At 40.6% G+C, this 15,122-nt stretch overlaps 1 protein-coding gene across 18 annotated transcripts in view; it reads left to right on the forward strand.

Annotated features, from left to right (window-relative positions):
* Nucleotides 1-15,122, forward strand: part of NRXN3 (neurexin 3) — a gene marked incomplete at both ends in the record, with an annotated part of 1,625,679 nt that overhangs the window by 1,561,852 nt on the left and 48,705 nt on the right. For 13 of the 18 annotated variants that reach the window (XM_082616773.1, XM_082616786.1, XM_082616783.1 and 10 more), the window contains one exon: nt 14,716-14,794. In XM_082616773.1, coding sequence (XP_082472899.1) covers nt 14,716-14,794 — 79 coding nt within the window. Of the gene's footprint in view, nt 1-14,715; nt 14,804-15,122 lie in introns of all 18 variants that reach the window. The other 5 variants (XM_082616775.1, XM_082616776.1, XM_082616778.1 and 2 more) reach the window with 1 other exon arrangement.

Genomic DNA, 15,122 nt, shown 5'->3' on the forward strand with positions numbered 1-15,122 from the left:
CGGCCATGGCTCACGGGCCCAGCCGCTCCACGGCATGTGGGATCCCCCCGGACCGGGGCACGAACCCGCGTCCCCTACATCGGCAGGCAGACTCTCAACCACTGTGCCACCAGGGAAGCCCTGCAACCCCTGTTCTTGACAAACAACTTATAAAGGTATTCCTGACCCTGACACTTCCAAAGGTCAGAATTAATGATAATTTGACAAGGATGGGGAGTAGTTCCCTCCTCCAACCCTATTCCTCTTTTCAAACATGACTCCTGGCTTGCCCAGTTCTGCTTAAATCAACACACATTCCCTGAGCATCTTCTGTCCATTTAATATCTGTTGTGCATCTAAGCTCTCATCCAGCGCTGTAATAGTCCTGTGGGTGATTTCCAACCAATAATAAATAATGTCATAATATTAACAACACATCACAAACAGTACTATCTCTGAGTCACTGATATCCATTTCAACCCACATAATAATGGCATGAGGTAGATGTCGTCTCAGATTTATAGAAGAGGAAACTGGAAGGCAGAGCTCTTGTGATCGCCCTGGGCTTCCACCCCCAGGGGCAGAGTCCATGCTTTCTGACCCCAAACACAACACTTTCCTTGATATTATAGCTGGCTATAGGGGACACTCCTTCCCTCCCTCCAGTAGCAATTAAGTAGAAGGGAAAGATGTAAGCCAGATATGTATTATAAGTCAGAATATAAAAAACATGTTCCATGAGATTTGAAGAAAGTACTGACTTAGCATGTTACAATATTTCATTTTTCAGCCATAGGATCAGGAAAAAGCAGCATGAAAAATGAATTTGAGTTGGGCCCTAAAGAAGGATATATAGAATTTTACCAAGTTTAAGTGGAATGAAATGCAAATAGAGCTGGGTAAGGAGCTATATATAAGCCAGAACATTGTCAGGAACTTATCAGGCTTGTTCAAGACATGGCAAACATTTATTTAATAGTCAGAATTGTGGAGGTGTTCATGGTGCAAATGGTAGTGGAATATAGTGCTGCAGAGTTACATTGGAGACCAGAGGTGGAGGATCTTGAATTAAAAAATAAAAATAAAAAAATTAAGTCTAGATCTTCTTCGATCAGCAGTGGGATAAATCTGGACCAGGAGAGTGGCACATTGAAAGCTTTGTTTTTATTCTAGTGACGTGTTCTAGGGTTTATTGAAGAGACAGAAGCAAGGGAGGCTGATTAGAGAATCTCAGGATCCATCCAGGGAAGCAGCCAGGACAGTAGAAATGAAAAACAGAGCGACATTTGATTAGAGATGGGCTTCACTGGACTTGGTGCCAGGAGGTGTGATGCTGAGTAGGGAGGACTCAAAGATGACCCTAGCAGTGAGAGAAGATGATCAATTCAGTCCGAGTTATGTTGATTGCAGATACAAGATATTAAATTGAAAATATTTTCCCTTACTAAGGTAAAAATATTTCTTCTTGCTTACCCAACTCCAAAATGATCTCTTTCGAATTCCTTTCGGAATCTCATCGGGTCACAAGACTGGCATATTGAAGAGCACTGGAATTACTGTGGAGCTTCCCAAGTCCCACTCTGGATATTATTAAAGTGTGAGTGATGTGCACCAAAGGCAGAGACCCCTCACACAGTACTTTGCATCCTCTCTGTCTCTGGCTGCTCTGTATGGATCGCTCTCTCCATTATGATTGTGTTCAGCCTCTAATAACAGAACATATGACCTGCAGTGATTAAAGAGGAGATAAGTCTACTCAGTTAAGAAGAATTCTGGAGTCTGGAAAGGAGAAAACTGCTTGTTTGGACTCATATCATATATTTGACAACATCTAAGTCAGCTTCTCAAGTCTTTTAGCCTTTCTCTCACACTTGCCACCTTATGGGCACAAGGTGGCTGCTGCAGCTCCAAATATCCCATCCAAATCCAAGGAAGAAGGGAAAGCAGTTGAACCAGACAAGTCATCCTCTCTTATTAGGAATAGAATAAGCATTTCTAGAACCCCTAGAAGACTTCCTTAATCATCATTTTGTCTGGATAAATGCCACATGGCCACCTGTTCTTGCAAAGAAGGCTTGGTTAGCCTGGACACAATGCCAGCCCTAGCAGGGAGGAAGATTAGAAGGGGTATTAATAATGTCTCCAACACTTGCCTTTCATGCTGCACTGTAAACTCTCTGAAGGTAGGGACCACATCCCTCAGACCCTACTCCCATGTTGCGCCATGGACTCCTCCTCACCAGGCACTTTGCTGGACATATAAGGGTCTGGAATGGGAAGTGTTTGAGGAATCAATCCTTGCCTAGTGTGCTAAGACCTACCTCCTTTTGTGTTTTTGTTCCTCTGAGCAGCCTTAGGAAAGGAATGTAGGAGATTCTCAGATAAGTGTTAGAGAAACTCTTTTTCAGTGTCTCAAAAGGAAGGAAGGAAGGGAGGGAGGGAAGAAGGAAGGAAGGAAAGAGAAGGGAGAAAGGAAGGGAAAGAGAGGGAGGGAGGGAAAGAAAGAAAAGGAGAGAGGGAGGGAGGGAAAAAGAAAAGAAAAGAAAAAGACTCCATGCTGGGAGGAAATCTTTGCTGTTGTAAAAATAGAATAGGGCTCAAGTGCATTCTTCAGTAATGAATGCATGAAAATAAGCTTCTTAAATTATGAATGTGGCTTCTCTTACTTATTGCCCAGTAATCCTGTTTTATTGATTTCTGTTTATTTCCAATCACCTAGAATGAGACGCTGTGTTGCTTAGAGATCTTGATCCCTGAAAGATTGTCATTAAACTACTCTGCTGTATTTAGTTGTTTATTTTTTGCTCAAAGTGATTGAATCAATACAAATACAAACAAAACACTTTTTTCCTTTGCTCCCTAGAAGACCAGGGGAAACAAAAAACCTACAGAAAAGCTAAACAAAGATGCTCCAATTTTAAAGAAGTCCCATCAAATGACATATCAATTTCTTTCAAAGAGGCAGAGTGTAAATTAAAAATATTCTTCTGATACAGTTTTGAAAGATGTCACTGACTCAGCAGAGTGGGTACTTATCCACTTTCTCTTCCTAGAGTGCCCGTTTGGAAGGGCAGCCCACTTTTCCCAAGATCAGCCGGCTCTCCAGGATCTCCGAGGGGAGTGTGTCTCACAGTCAGTGCTGGCAAAACTCTATGGTTCTGTCTGACCCGTTCTCAGCTCTGGTTTTGCTACCCACCACTACCTCTGTGTATGTTTAAAGACATGGTAACATTTTTCAGAAAATTACACTGTCATGATCCTTTTTTAAAGTGGTTGTGTTGAAACTCTTCTCAGAATTGGAAAGATGAAAACATGGGAATAACCAAGGCCCAGGACCTTATTATGGGATCTTCCCCAGAATGTTATTAAACCCTGGTCTAGGCAGGTCTGGAGGAGGGGGTGCTGGAGGCAGGGGCAATAGAAGAGCCATCCAGGAAAGAGCTCTTTCTTGAAAAGGACTCTGGAGAAAATCAGTCTAGTTATATCCCACAGTCAGGAGGCCAGGAGTGAAGGTACAAGGGTCCCAGTTTTAGGAGCATAAACTATTTGTCATAATCTGAGTTTCTGAAAACCACATCGGACCCCTCTGGACTGTTCAAAAACATTTTGCAAACTCCTTTGCATTTTCCCTCTCAGGCACAGCTTCAAAATCCACAGGAACCAGTGTAAAATAAGAAAGAAGAAAGAAATATTAGGGGATGAATTCAAATAAATATGTTTGATTCATTTTACCCCCGTACATGATGGGTCCACAGAATCTTGGACTCGTGGGGCATCAGAAACTCTATATGTAGATGGGGTGGCCAGGAACAGGGGTGGACACACACATTGCATGCATCTCCTTTGCTTATGCACGTACCCCCTTGTCTCATTTCCTTTACTTGCAAAACACAAATTCAAGAATAAAATGATTCAGAATTTCAAGATGAGAGCAGAGCGTTAAACCAAGCACAAGGTCCTTGTGAGCACCGAACGCTGTGTGATGACATAGGTCTCAGGCCTGGGATGACACCTGCTATATTTCCAACACCCACTTTACCAGTAAATGGATGCTGTTGCTTATCAACTGAAACCCAAAAAAGTTGTTAGCTTTGCTGTCCATCGGAAATGAGAGATGAATAGTCTTTTCCCTTCCTGCATAGAAGTCACCTTGTGTTTGGTTTTGTAAATCGTTTTGAGTTTATATAGAGCATGGGGCTAGCCATGCCTAGGAATGAGGACGTGACTTCTGGAGAGTAACTGGGTCCATCTGGGTTCCTGAATTTCTCATGCAACAGCACCTAAAGACTTTCTCTAACTTGAGACTTACAATACAAATCAAAGAGCTATGTTTGAGTCTGTCCTCCCATCTTTCTCTGTGGGAGGTTGGTATTGTTTTCAAGACATGAGTAACCAGGGATAAATTTTCATTGCAAAGCCAAACTCCTTTGCATTTTCCCTCTCTTGGGGTTTGATATCAGGCTCTTCAGTTGGCCCTCATCTTTCTTTCACAGTTTTGACTCAGGCTTACTCACTGCAGATCAACTGTAAACCAAGTCAAATGCACAAACCTTGCATTAACTATTGCTGTTGCTCTGACACCCATATCTGACTTTTCCAATATTACATTACATGGCTGAGTGGGAAATACTCTCTTCAGAGTAATAAGGAATAGGCAACCTTGTCTCTTTTTACTTGTATTTTACATTCAGTCCACTGCATTTGATTGTTCTGGGTTAAGTTTTCTGTGCCACATACTAAGTTCTGGGTTGTGCTGATATGCTCTTCCTTCTCGTGTTCACTCTATATCATCTTGAGCTTGAATTTCTTTCTTAGTTTCTTGTTTACTAAGCATGAAATTCCATCATGCTTAGTTTTGCAAGGTAACCATTCTCAACTCTTTTCTGCACCGACAGACCTGATGGATATTCACGTGCATTGCACACTCTTCACTGTAAGTGGCCTACCTTCGACAAAATAAAGACGAGGTTCTGTTTGATTCCCAGCATTTGGCTGTTGCCCCACTCCTTTCTCACTTGCTCAGCTAGCAAGCCTCAGTTCATCATGAGACCAAAGACTGAGAGCCACTGCTATTTGCTCTGGACTGAATGGCTACGTTACATCTTTTTTCAGAATTGCTGACCAAAATCCAGGACTGGCTTTATCCTGCGACTCCTTGTTCTCTTCTAATGTTGGAGCTTATTAAGTCTTCTAAGTTGTGCTCTCAACCTGCCAGGAAGGGCTGTTTCTCCTGTGTTCAGTGATAAGGTTAAACTCAAAAAAGAGGACCAAGAGTTAGATCATCTCACAAAGAAATATGACTCAATTTTTCCTAGGTTTTTTTTTTTCCCCAAAAAACCCATTCCTTCTTTCTGAACTATAGAGCAAGAAAGAACATGGAGAAATGAATCGTATCAACAAAACACACTGATGCGCTCCAGGATGCAGACTGTTCAGAATTTCAACGTCCACTGACTGATATCCACATCACAATTTGTGGATCACATTAATATTTGGCCTTGGTCACTTGCCCTCTAAAAACAGAGGCTTGATTTCAGTATTATCATTGGAATAAAGGGCTCACTTAGAAAGCGACTCCCAACTCAAATAAAAAAAAAAAAAAAGAAAAGAAAAGAAAGAAAGGAAAAGAAAAGGAAGACAAGGGAGCGAGAAGGTGAGCAAGCAAGAAAAGTAGGTTGGGTCGTTGGAGCTTGAGCTAAATTGGCATTCCCTTGTCATGGTTAGAGCCTCAGCACTCAAAACAAGGTTTGTGGTGAAAACCAGAAGAGTTTACAGGGGGAACACAGCCAAGCCTTTCAGATTAGCAGTCCCGGAGAGGGCTGCACCAATAAGAAAAGCAGCCATTAAAGCCAGACCTTTGTGGGTATATAATCAATAGGCTCCTGATCTAGATTCCTGGAGATGGTGTGTGGTTGGGTGGGCGTGTTTTGGGGGTTATTTATTTATTTATTTATTTTTTCCTGCCTTCTAAATAATATGTAATTTCTCCAGGCCAAGAAATAAATTGAAGGGATTTAGGGGGATTTGCTTATCAGTGGAATACCACGTAGCATTACATTCCTCCTGCTTTTGGGAAGGTACATTGAAGTTTGGTTAATCTTCTGTGGTTCAATACTCCTCTTCCCTCTGTCAGGCTGCCTTGAACAGACGGATTAATCCCCCTTCTACCCACTCTCTTCTCCTTCCTCCCTCCCCCCTCTCTTGATCCACCCTTCCTTTTTTGAGCAGATGGAAGAAAACTCTTAAAACTGGAAAGAAAAAAAAAAAAAGATGCTGTACCACATTTATTTATGTAATCCTACAGGGCTTCAAAGATAGAAATAAAGGACTCCAATCCTTGGCACAAAATTTGGCTAAGCTTAGCTTGGTTTTTCTACTGTTAATTAAATCTTGAGTCAACAAAGGGATTTCCTTAAAGGTTAATTCATTAGCAAAAGTTATTATAAATCACATCACTCTTTATCCTGCTCCAGTATATGTGGAGTAGGAAAAAAGGAACAATGTGGAGGCTATTGACAGTGGGCAGGGTTTAAAGAGAAGCTGGTGATACTGTTCGCTTGGATTCCTATATAATCTACGGTCTTTAATGATAACGGGTCATCAATTTTTTACAGTGGGTACCACTTACGAACCTCACATTAATTTCAAGTTTTTGTAGCTGATGGTTTAGCATCACTCAGTGCTTTCTAGTTCAGCCTGGCTCAAATCCTAGTAGCCTGTAAACTCCAGGAGGACAAGGACTGGCTCTATCTAGCCCTCAGCAGAGTGACTGACACACGATAGGCTGTTAGTAAACATTTGTTGAGGGAAGACTGATTGAATAAGTAAATACATGCATCTATAAAATCATATATCCAGAAAAATGGGAATTTGTTTTTTGTTTGCTCTTTTTTTTTTTTTTTTTTTTTTTTTTTTGCCGTACGCGGGCCTCTCACTGTTGTGGCCTCTCCCGTTGTGGAGCACAGGCTCCAGACGTGCAGGCTCAGTGGCCATGGCTCATGGGCCCAGCCACTCCGCGGCATGTGGGATCTTCCCAGACCGGGGCACGAACCCGTGTCCCCTGCATCAGCAGGCAGACTCTCAACCACTGCGCCACCAGGGAAGCCCTGCTCTTAATTTTTGTATTCAGTTTTCTGATAAAGCTCTGTCCCAATTAACTAATTTTGGTCATGCCGAATGCAATGTCTGTAGCCCAGGGCAATTCTCTTAAAACCTCATTCCAAGGAAATATGAGCCAAGTAAAATACGTGGGTTGTCATGTCTTATTTGGCAAGTGGTCGTCTCCAGGTAGAGAGTAGAGAGGAAAGTAATGTCTTGAAAAACCACAATGACATGAACTCCAAAGACTTTTTAAAAATTCACAGAGTCGTTCCAGTAAAGACACTTAGGCACATCGAGGTAGATGAAAAGGGAACTCAGAAAGCATCTTAACCAGGCTGGAACTTTGTCCCTTTGTTTCCATCATTCAGAACCTGCCTCGTGATATGCCTCTGTCTTTTACACTTGAGTATGACAAGTTCAAATCGTTTATTTCATTTTCTCATAATGGTGTTGTTGGTTCTTTTGAAGATGACTATAGAGAGGATGTTCAGGATAAAATGAGGGTAGAGATAATCACACTCATACAATCTTACCATGCTTTAAGGTTGTTTCTGGATGGGGCTTGCACTGGGTGTAGTGGTGGGGTTGGTGGGGAAGAAGGGAGGGATGAGATGATCGTTTCTAACAAGCTTGCTGAAGCTCCAGGTTTGCCTGCCTTTGGTTCAGTCTAAAAATCATCCAGTAGTTTGTGTGTGGGGGGCGGGGGGGAGGTATCTATTAGCATTGATCAAAGATTGGACTATGCAATGGCAACAGTTTGATAAAGTCTTAAATAAATTTAAATTGAGATGTCAACCTTTTCAGATCTCATTAAAGATTATTGATTGATCTAGAGTCTATGTACTTTAAAGTATCTCAGACATCTTTTTTTTAATAGAGAATAAATACTCATAATGAAGCTGAATGAGACCATCCCTCATATGAGATACTTAACTCCAGCTCTATCTCAGAAAGGAAGTTTAGAGACAAAAAACTAAAACACCAAGCATTTGAAGGAATTTAATTCTTTTGAGCATGAAGCAGCTGCAGAGATGTATGGCTGTTTTCTGTGGGACTTCAGAATATTTATGGGCCTTTCTCCTTTCCTTTTTCACTGGAAGAAAGGCGATCATCATTCTTGAGTGTGTTATTTATAATTTCATAAAGCTGTTCTGTGACAGGACTTATTTTATCTGCTGCTTAATCTCGGTCAAATAACCGTGCTTCCAAGGAGCTGGGTGGAAAAAAAAAAAGATCATCCCCCCAAATGATTAGCCTATTCTCAGTATAAGATAAACAGCTAAAGGTTGGAATTTTGAAGTCACAAATCAGCATCTGGGCAGTAGGAAGGGGACATAGTGAAACTCTCTTAAGCAGTTCTGACCACGGAAGCAGATATTTTTCTCAATGCTGAATAATGGATAACGATGAAGAATGGTGTAGAACCATCCCTGTACTGAGATGAGGTAGAGCCCTTCAGAGTGAATAATTAGAAGCAGGTGATTATAGAAACAATAACTCATTGGAGAAAAATGAGAAGCCAGGTTTGTAAAACTGAGGGAATTAGAAGGTAAATATATCTATAAATTTACTTGGGTGGACAGAGTTTTGAGCTTTCTTCGGTCCCAGTTTATTCTAAGGTAATTTCAATAAACACTGGTAGGGGTAAAAAAAGAATATAAATGCAATAAAAATCTTTCAGGAATGGACTAAAGAGGGCTCCTGCCTGAGAGATATTTTATTGAAAGTTATTATAATACCTATCTTTAGTTTTATGAGTCCTCATACAGAACCAAGTAATTTCAACATGTGGATTAAAAATATGAGATACATATTTTAAAATAGGGTAGTATGAATTATTATTTTTAATATAGGACTTGGCTAATATATAGGGACAGAAGAAGATTTTCCTCCCCTTGAGAAGGCAAGGGAAGGTCTTTCATTTGCACTGTGGAGGGAATGGCGCAGTCAGACCCATGCACTGTGTTCTGAAACCACGTGTATTATTAGCTCCCTAAGGAAATGTGACGGATGACACTGGTGAGATGTGGGGAGGGGAAGAAGGAGAGGAGTCTGATAGGGCAGGATATTAAATTCATGCTCATTATCCAAGTTTGCAAGAACAACACGATAACTCAAGAAGCTGTCATACCATACTGTCATTCTAGTACATCTCTTCACTCCAGTCATCCCATACTACTTGTGGGTATACAAATAAGCTGTGCTTTTTCATATCTCTGAGCCTTTACAAAGACTGTTGATTTCACCTAGGATGCCCTTTTCCTTCTCAAAGCTCTCAGCATTCCCCTGCTTCACTACTGCCTGTCCCTGAGGGCTCATTTTCCACATGCCCCTCTGCCTAGGAGCTCTCTCTGCTCCCTTGCTATATGCTGCCTTATCACCTTATGCTTACTCTTGTCATAGCATTCAGTTTACTGTGTCAAGTTTGTCCATTGACCAGACAGTCTCTTCAGAGACTGTGAATTCCCAGCGCAAAAGAACTGTTTTTATCTATCACTTTATCCCTCCTGACTGTTACAAGGCTGGACACATATGCATTCAATAAATATTTATTATGCATGAATGAATGAACAAAGCACCTTGATGATATAGTTCCGTATCACTGATGGTTGACTTAGTCACTTAGCCACTAAGAAACTGTTTGGTTTGGGGAGTAGTTATGGATCTTCTATTCTTCATTGAATGACTTGTAGATAATGTTGATATTTGACATATGGGAACCACAGTATGTAAGCACTTTAAGCTTAGCCATTAGGAATTATGAGACCTTTAGACAATCATTGTGAGGGAAAAAAAGTTAAGATGACATGGAAGGCAACTTGATGAACAGTCCTCATGTAACTATATGAATAGAGAAATTTCCTAAGGCAATACTGCTCCTCGAAGGAGCGTGGATGGTGAGCAGTTAAAACAGCAGATGTCACTACAAATTTCTGTACCCTTGGTTATTATGAGTTCTGAAAGAGTTAATATGTGATCATTGCTTAGCACAAAGCCTGAATATAGCAAGTGTTTAATGAGTGGTAAATTAGTAGGCATGATTCTAGAGAGTTCAAATACCTTTTTCCTCTCAAAAGTACTAACTGCTCTTCTTTCTAAGGAATTCTGAGTAATAATAAAAAATGGTTGTGATTGTAAGAAGATACATACACACACTCACACACACACACACACACAGCCTAGGGCTCCTGCATTTTATTTAAGGAAAACAGTCCGTAGTTCCATTCTTCTCATGATCATTGTACCCCAAGTCTGTGAGATACTGCAGTAGTGAAACATACTCCACTAGTCATGGGGACCAATAATCAGGGACGTGTGCCTTTTCTTCCAAGGGTCAGAGTCAGACCCTGCATTTGCTTGTAACTGGGGAAGGGCACAGACAAAAAAAATTTAAAAAGCTACTAAAAGAAAGCCTTGGGTTTTCTGAGAGTAATTTTGGATCAAATAATCATTACTTTAGGATATGATCCTAAGTGTATATCCCAAAACCTTGGTTTGTAATTTTTGTTGTTGTGTTTGGGTGGCAAGGACAGAAGTCATTTTTTTTTAAATCCCTAAAAATAGTGATCTGAACCCTGAGCCCTTTGCATATCAAAGCTTCCTGCTCCTGGCAGCGAAAGCATTTCTGAAACTACACAGTGTTCTGTGGCAGGCGTGGCTGTGTTAGATGCCAGGTTCTCCAGATAAACGTTGTTTACCATGTTGGGCCAGGAGAGGATTGAGATGTATGTAATTGCTTTGGGAGTTTCATTGGCTGAATCTGTAAATGGTGATGGTGAAGTCTGAGGGACAGAAAGGAAGGGGCTCAATTCACAGAAGACCACACACAATGTTTGGATCCACAGCCACTGGAAACAGATCTTCCAATGGCTTTTTTAGCTCTCTTGGCATCTTCATGAGTATATTTTTCTTTATCTCTCTTCGTGGCAGATCCAACCAGAAATGGTGTTTGTACCATTAAATGGAGGTAAGGAATTATGAGCAATGAAGAGCAGTTCTAATGGGGGATAAATCATTAAAGACAGAGTACATAGGCAGATAGCACATCTATTTAAATTAAGAGTGGCTCCCAGGCTCGACATTCCTGTTACTGATTGATTGATTGATTGAATTAGTTAGCTAGTTTTAGCTCATATTTATTGAGCATGTACCATATGCCAAGAACAGAGCTTCACTTTTAACAGTACACTTAAATCCCATGCTCAGTTGATAACAAATCACTCTGTTTAACCCCAATTTACAGATGAAAATAATTGAGGCCCGGAGAGGGGAAGTAACTGGCTTCCCCAGGTCACAGACTATACGTTTAGGAGCTGGGATTCATAGCTGTGCTGTCTAGAGCCCAGTCTTACCACACTCTCCAGACTGCCTGTCATCTCATCTTCTTTGAGTCTAGTCACCATTTATAGGAGCTACTGGCAAAATGTGTTTCCATTGCCTGGGAGGAAACTTGTTCTCATCCATACTCATATTTAAAAAAAAAAAAATCTCTGGGAAGTGAGGCACAGGGAGCGAGAACATGGGTGAGCATATGTTTGGGGCCTGCCAGGGGGATTAGGGGCCCATTTTGGGGACAGAAATGGAGGTGGTTATGGGGGAGGGGAGTGGGGCTGGGGACAGTGTCACTCAAACCACAGGGGCGAGAACCTGTGAGGTATTAGAGGAGGCGGGGGAAGCTGAAGGGAAAATAGGAAATATCCTTTCCACCGCAGAGCCTAGTACTTATCTTAAAAAAGACAAAAAACCGAAAACAAAAACAAACAAAAAAACCTTACATTGTTTCTTTAGCCAATAAAAATTAAGATAATTCTAAGGCTTAAGTAAAATCTTAATTCTCTTAAAAATTAAGATACTTTTTGGTATTAAGTTAAAGATTCCACTAATATGTTAATGCCCTTTTTGGTTTCTATTGGAGTTATGCATTGTTTTTATACATTTGCTCAGTGACCTTCTTAAACTTTATTGCCTGGCCTTCAGTTCTTGAGACAAGCTCACTAGATATTCATTAACTCACCAGTTTTCTAGGGATCAAAGCTAGTTAAGTCCTATATGGGCCATTCTGTAAGGTCCTTATAATCAAGTCACCGACAATTAATTTTCGATTGATTACATTTTAGAAATGTATTCTCAACCTCTTTTTCGTTACCAGCCTTTAAGAAGACTTTTAGACCTTTTCCTAATTGTCCTTCTCCATAAAATTTTAATACCAGATATACTGTATATTCATTTTAGTACTGTGGCTCTTGGCTGATCACAAGCCATTTTCATATCTAAGATCCTCCCCCTTTTGCCCAAAACAATTATTGCTGGCTGGGGGAGGGACATGGGTGGATATCATCCCCATAGAAAATGCATGCTTTAGAACAATCAAACAATAATTGTGGCCCTTCCAAAAATGGTATTTGCCTCTTCTAATTGCTTCTGCATTTACACAGTTAATATTTATTCTCTTATCACCTCCCTTCCCTTAATGAGCAGGAGTGGACCCGTATTGGGCCCCATCATAGCAGGAAACTCCAAGAGAGTGAGCTCATGATCTCTCTAACATGAATAATGGTGCTCCAGGATACAGCTGCCGGCATCAGTTGTGGAAATGAAATGCACATTTCAGTAGTGTCTAGTTGACAATAAAAATAGTATGTTTGAAAAATCTTTTTCTATTGACTTTAAGGAGAAGCAGAGGTAGAAGTATCTCCCTCACAGATATTGAATAAAGATCAATTACGTGGTTTAAGGCACCTCTCTGCCACTGTTAATTAAGCAAAATCCATTACCTAATGTGGTTTTCCTACTGTTCTTTGCTGTCTCCAGCAATTCCGTGCCTACTATGTCTATTTCAAGAAGGATGTTGTCTGGAAACGCTAAGCATACGGGTTGTCATGTGTATTCATTTGCTAGGGCTGCCATAACAAAGTACCATAGACAGCGTGGCTTAAACAACAGAAATTTATTTTCTCACAGTTCTAGAAGCTAGAATTCTGAGGTCAAGATGTCAGGGGTGTTGGTTTCTTCTGAGACCTCTCCCCCTAGCTTGTAGATGGCTGTCTTCTCCCTGTGCCTTCACATGGCCTTCCCTATGTGTGTATGTGTGTGTGTGTGTGTGTGTGTGTGTGTGTCATAATCTCATCTTTTTGTAAAGACAACAGTCATATTGGATTTATTTACCCAAATGACCTCATTTTAATTTCCTTACCTCTTCAAAGACCCCATCTCCACATACCAGTCACATTCTGAGATACTAGGGGGTTAGAACTTCAACATATGAATTTGGGAGGGGACACAGTTCAGTCCATAACATCATGTAAGAAGGGGTATAAAGAAGCCTATGGGAGCTACAGATGCAAACTTTGAGTATCTATTCAAATCTTCACTATGTTTTTTACTAGCTGTGGGTCCTTTAGCAACTTGCTTAACCTCTCTGAACTTCAGTTCCCTTTAAAAGTGTAATAATTATCCCTGTCCCAAAGGATCATTGTGAGAATTGTGTCTAATTAATTAGTAATAACTACAACTAATAAGCATATATACATGTCTAGCACAGCATCTGACTTGTAATCACTTTTTCCCTTGAATATGGATTCAGGCTTCAATGCTTTGGGAATAATAAGACCTGCAAGTCAGTTAATATTATGAACATCAGGAAGGAGAAATCAATGAGCATTTGTTGAACAACTGCTATATATTGTGTACTCTTATGCACAGAGTAGGACAAAAGTTTGGTTTTTAGACAAGATTTGTAGCTTAATAATTGAGGGAATGATTGAAAGAGTATTTACTGTGCATGTAGAATGTACCAGGTACAGAAAGTACTTTTCTCGTCTACTGTGTAGCAAGGGACTTTCTTACTGCCCACACCTACAGTCCCTTATATTTCTTGCAGCAGCAGATTCCCTGGCATTGGGGAATATCTGCAGGATTCAATAGAAAAAAAAAATTGTCTCAAATTGAATTACTTTTGTTGCAATCAAAATTTTTTCTGCTGTCTTCAGAAACAGCCTTACCTGTGTCCACAGGCTGTCTTGTAGTATCTGTCTGCTGGTCAACATTACTAATTCAACTGACTGCAGCAATTACATGAAGAATCGCTGATAGTGAGAGAGGCCATTATGCTATTCCCAAACAGACTGCATTCCACAGTGTTCATTAATTATGCCAGCCTATAGATTCATGACCACCAAATCATACACTTGAGACTGCACACCATATGTATGGAAACCCTCTCCAAGCTGCAGTGTAGTTCTTCTGTGCTGGCTTGCTCCCTTGTATTGCCACCATTTGCAATAGCCCTTCTCCTGCCCTTCTGATTCTCAAAATTGAAATTAAAGTCAGGTTAGAATCAGGCTGCACAATGTGATCTACAGGGATAGGATAGCCTTCAGCCTCCTCAAGCCACCTTGGGGCACTCAGCTTTACATAGACCCACACAGATTGTCTGGATCCAGAGCCATTCAAAGCTACACAGGAGTTAACATTCTCTACCCTACAGCATGCCCTCTTTAGAGGAGAGAGACAGCAATGCTGATGGAGGCAGGACACAGTGATAAGTCTTTGATGCTTTTGCTCATTGGTTTCTTTATCTCTCTCTCTCTCCTCTCTCTTCCCCCTACCTCATTATGTTTTCTTTGACACGTGCAGCCAACATCAGATGACCTTGTTTCATCTGCTGAATGTTCAAGTGATGACGAAGACTTCGTTGAATGTGAGCCGAGTACAGGTAGGTTAGGTCAGTCTTGTTTTGCTTGCTTTATTTTTTCATTTGCAAAAAACAATACATACGTATATGTGAATATACATGTGTTATATATATATATATTATAGTGTGTTAATGTGTGTATTTCCTGTATCTATATATGTATGTAAATACATATATAAATATCAATCGAAAGCATCAAATCCCATGGAAGGAGCCGTAAAATCCCAGGGAAATTTAAAGTCACTTCCTTGACTAGCTAAAGAAAAGTCCATAAGACATAACTTGGAGCAATCAGACACCCAGATTAACCACCAAAGCAGCAAATGTATAGCAGCCAGTGGCAGCTATG

The sequence above is a fragment of the Mesoplodon mirus genome (genome assembly GCF_964341445.2).
Source record: "Mesoplodon mirus genome assembly, chromosome: 4".
Classification (NCBI taxonomy): Eukaryota; Metazoa; Chordata; class Mammalia; order Artiodactyla; family Ziphiidae; genus Mesoplodon; species Mesoplodon mirus.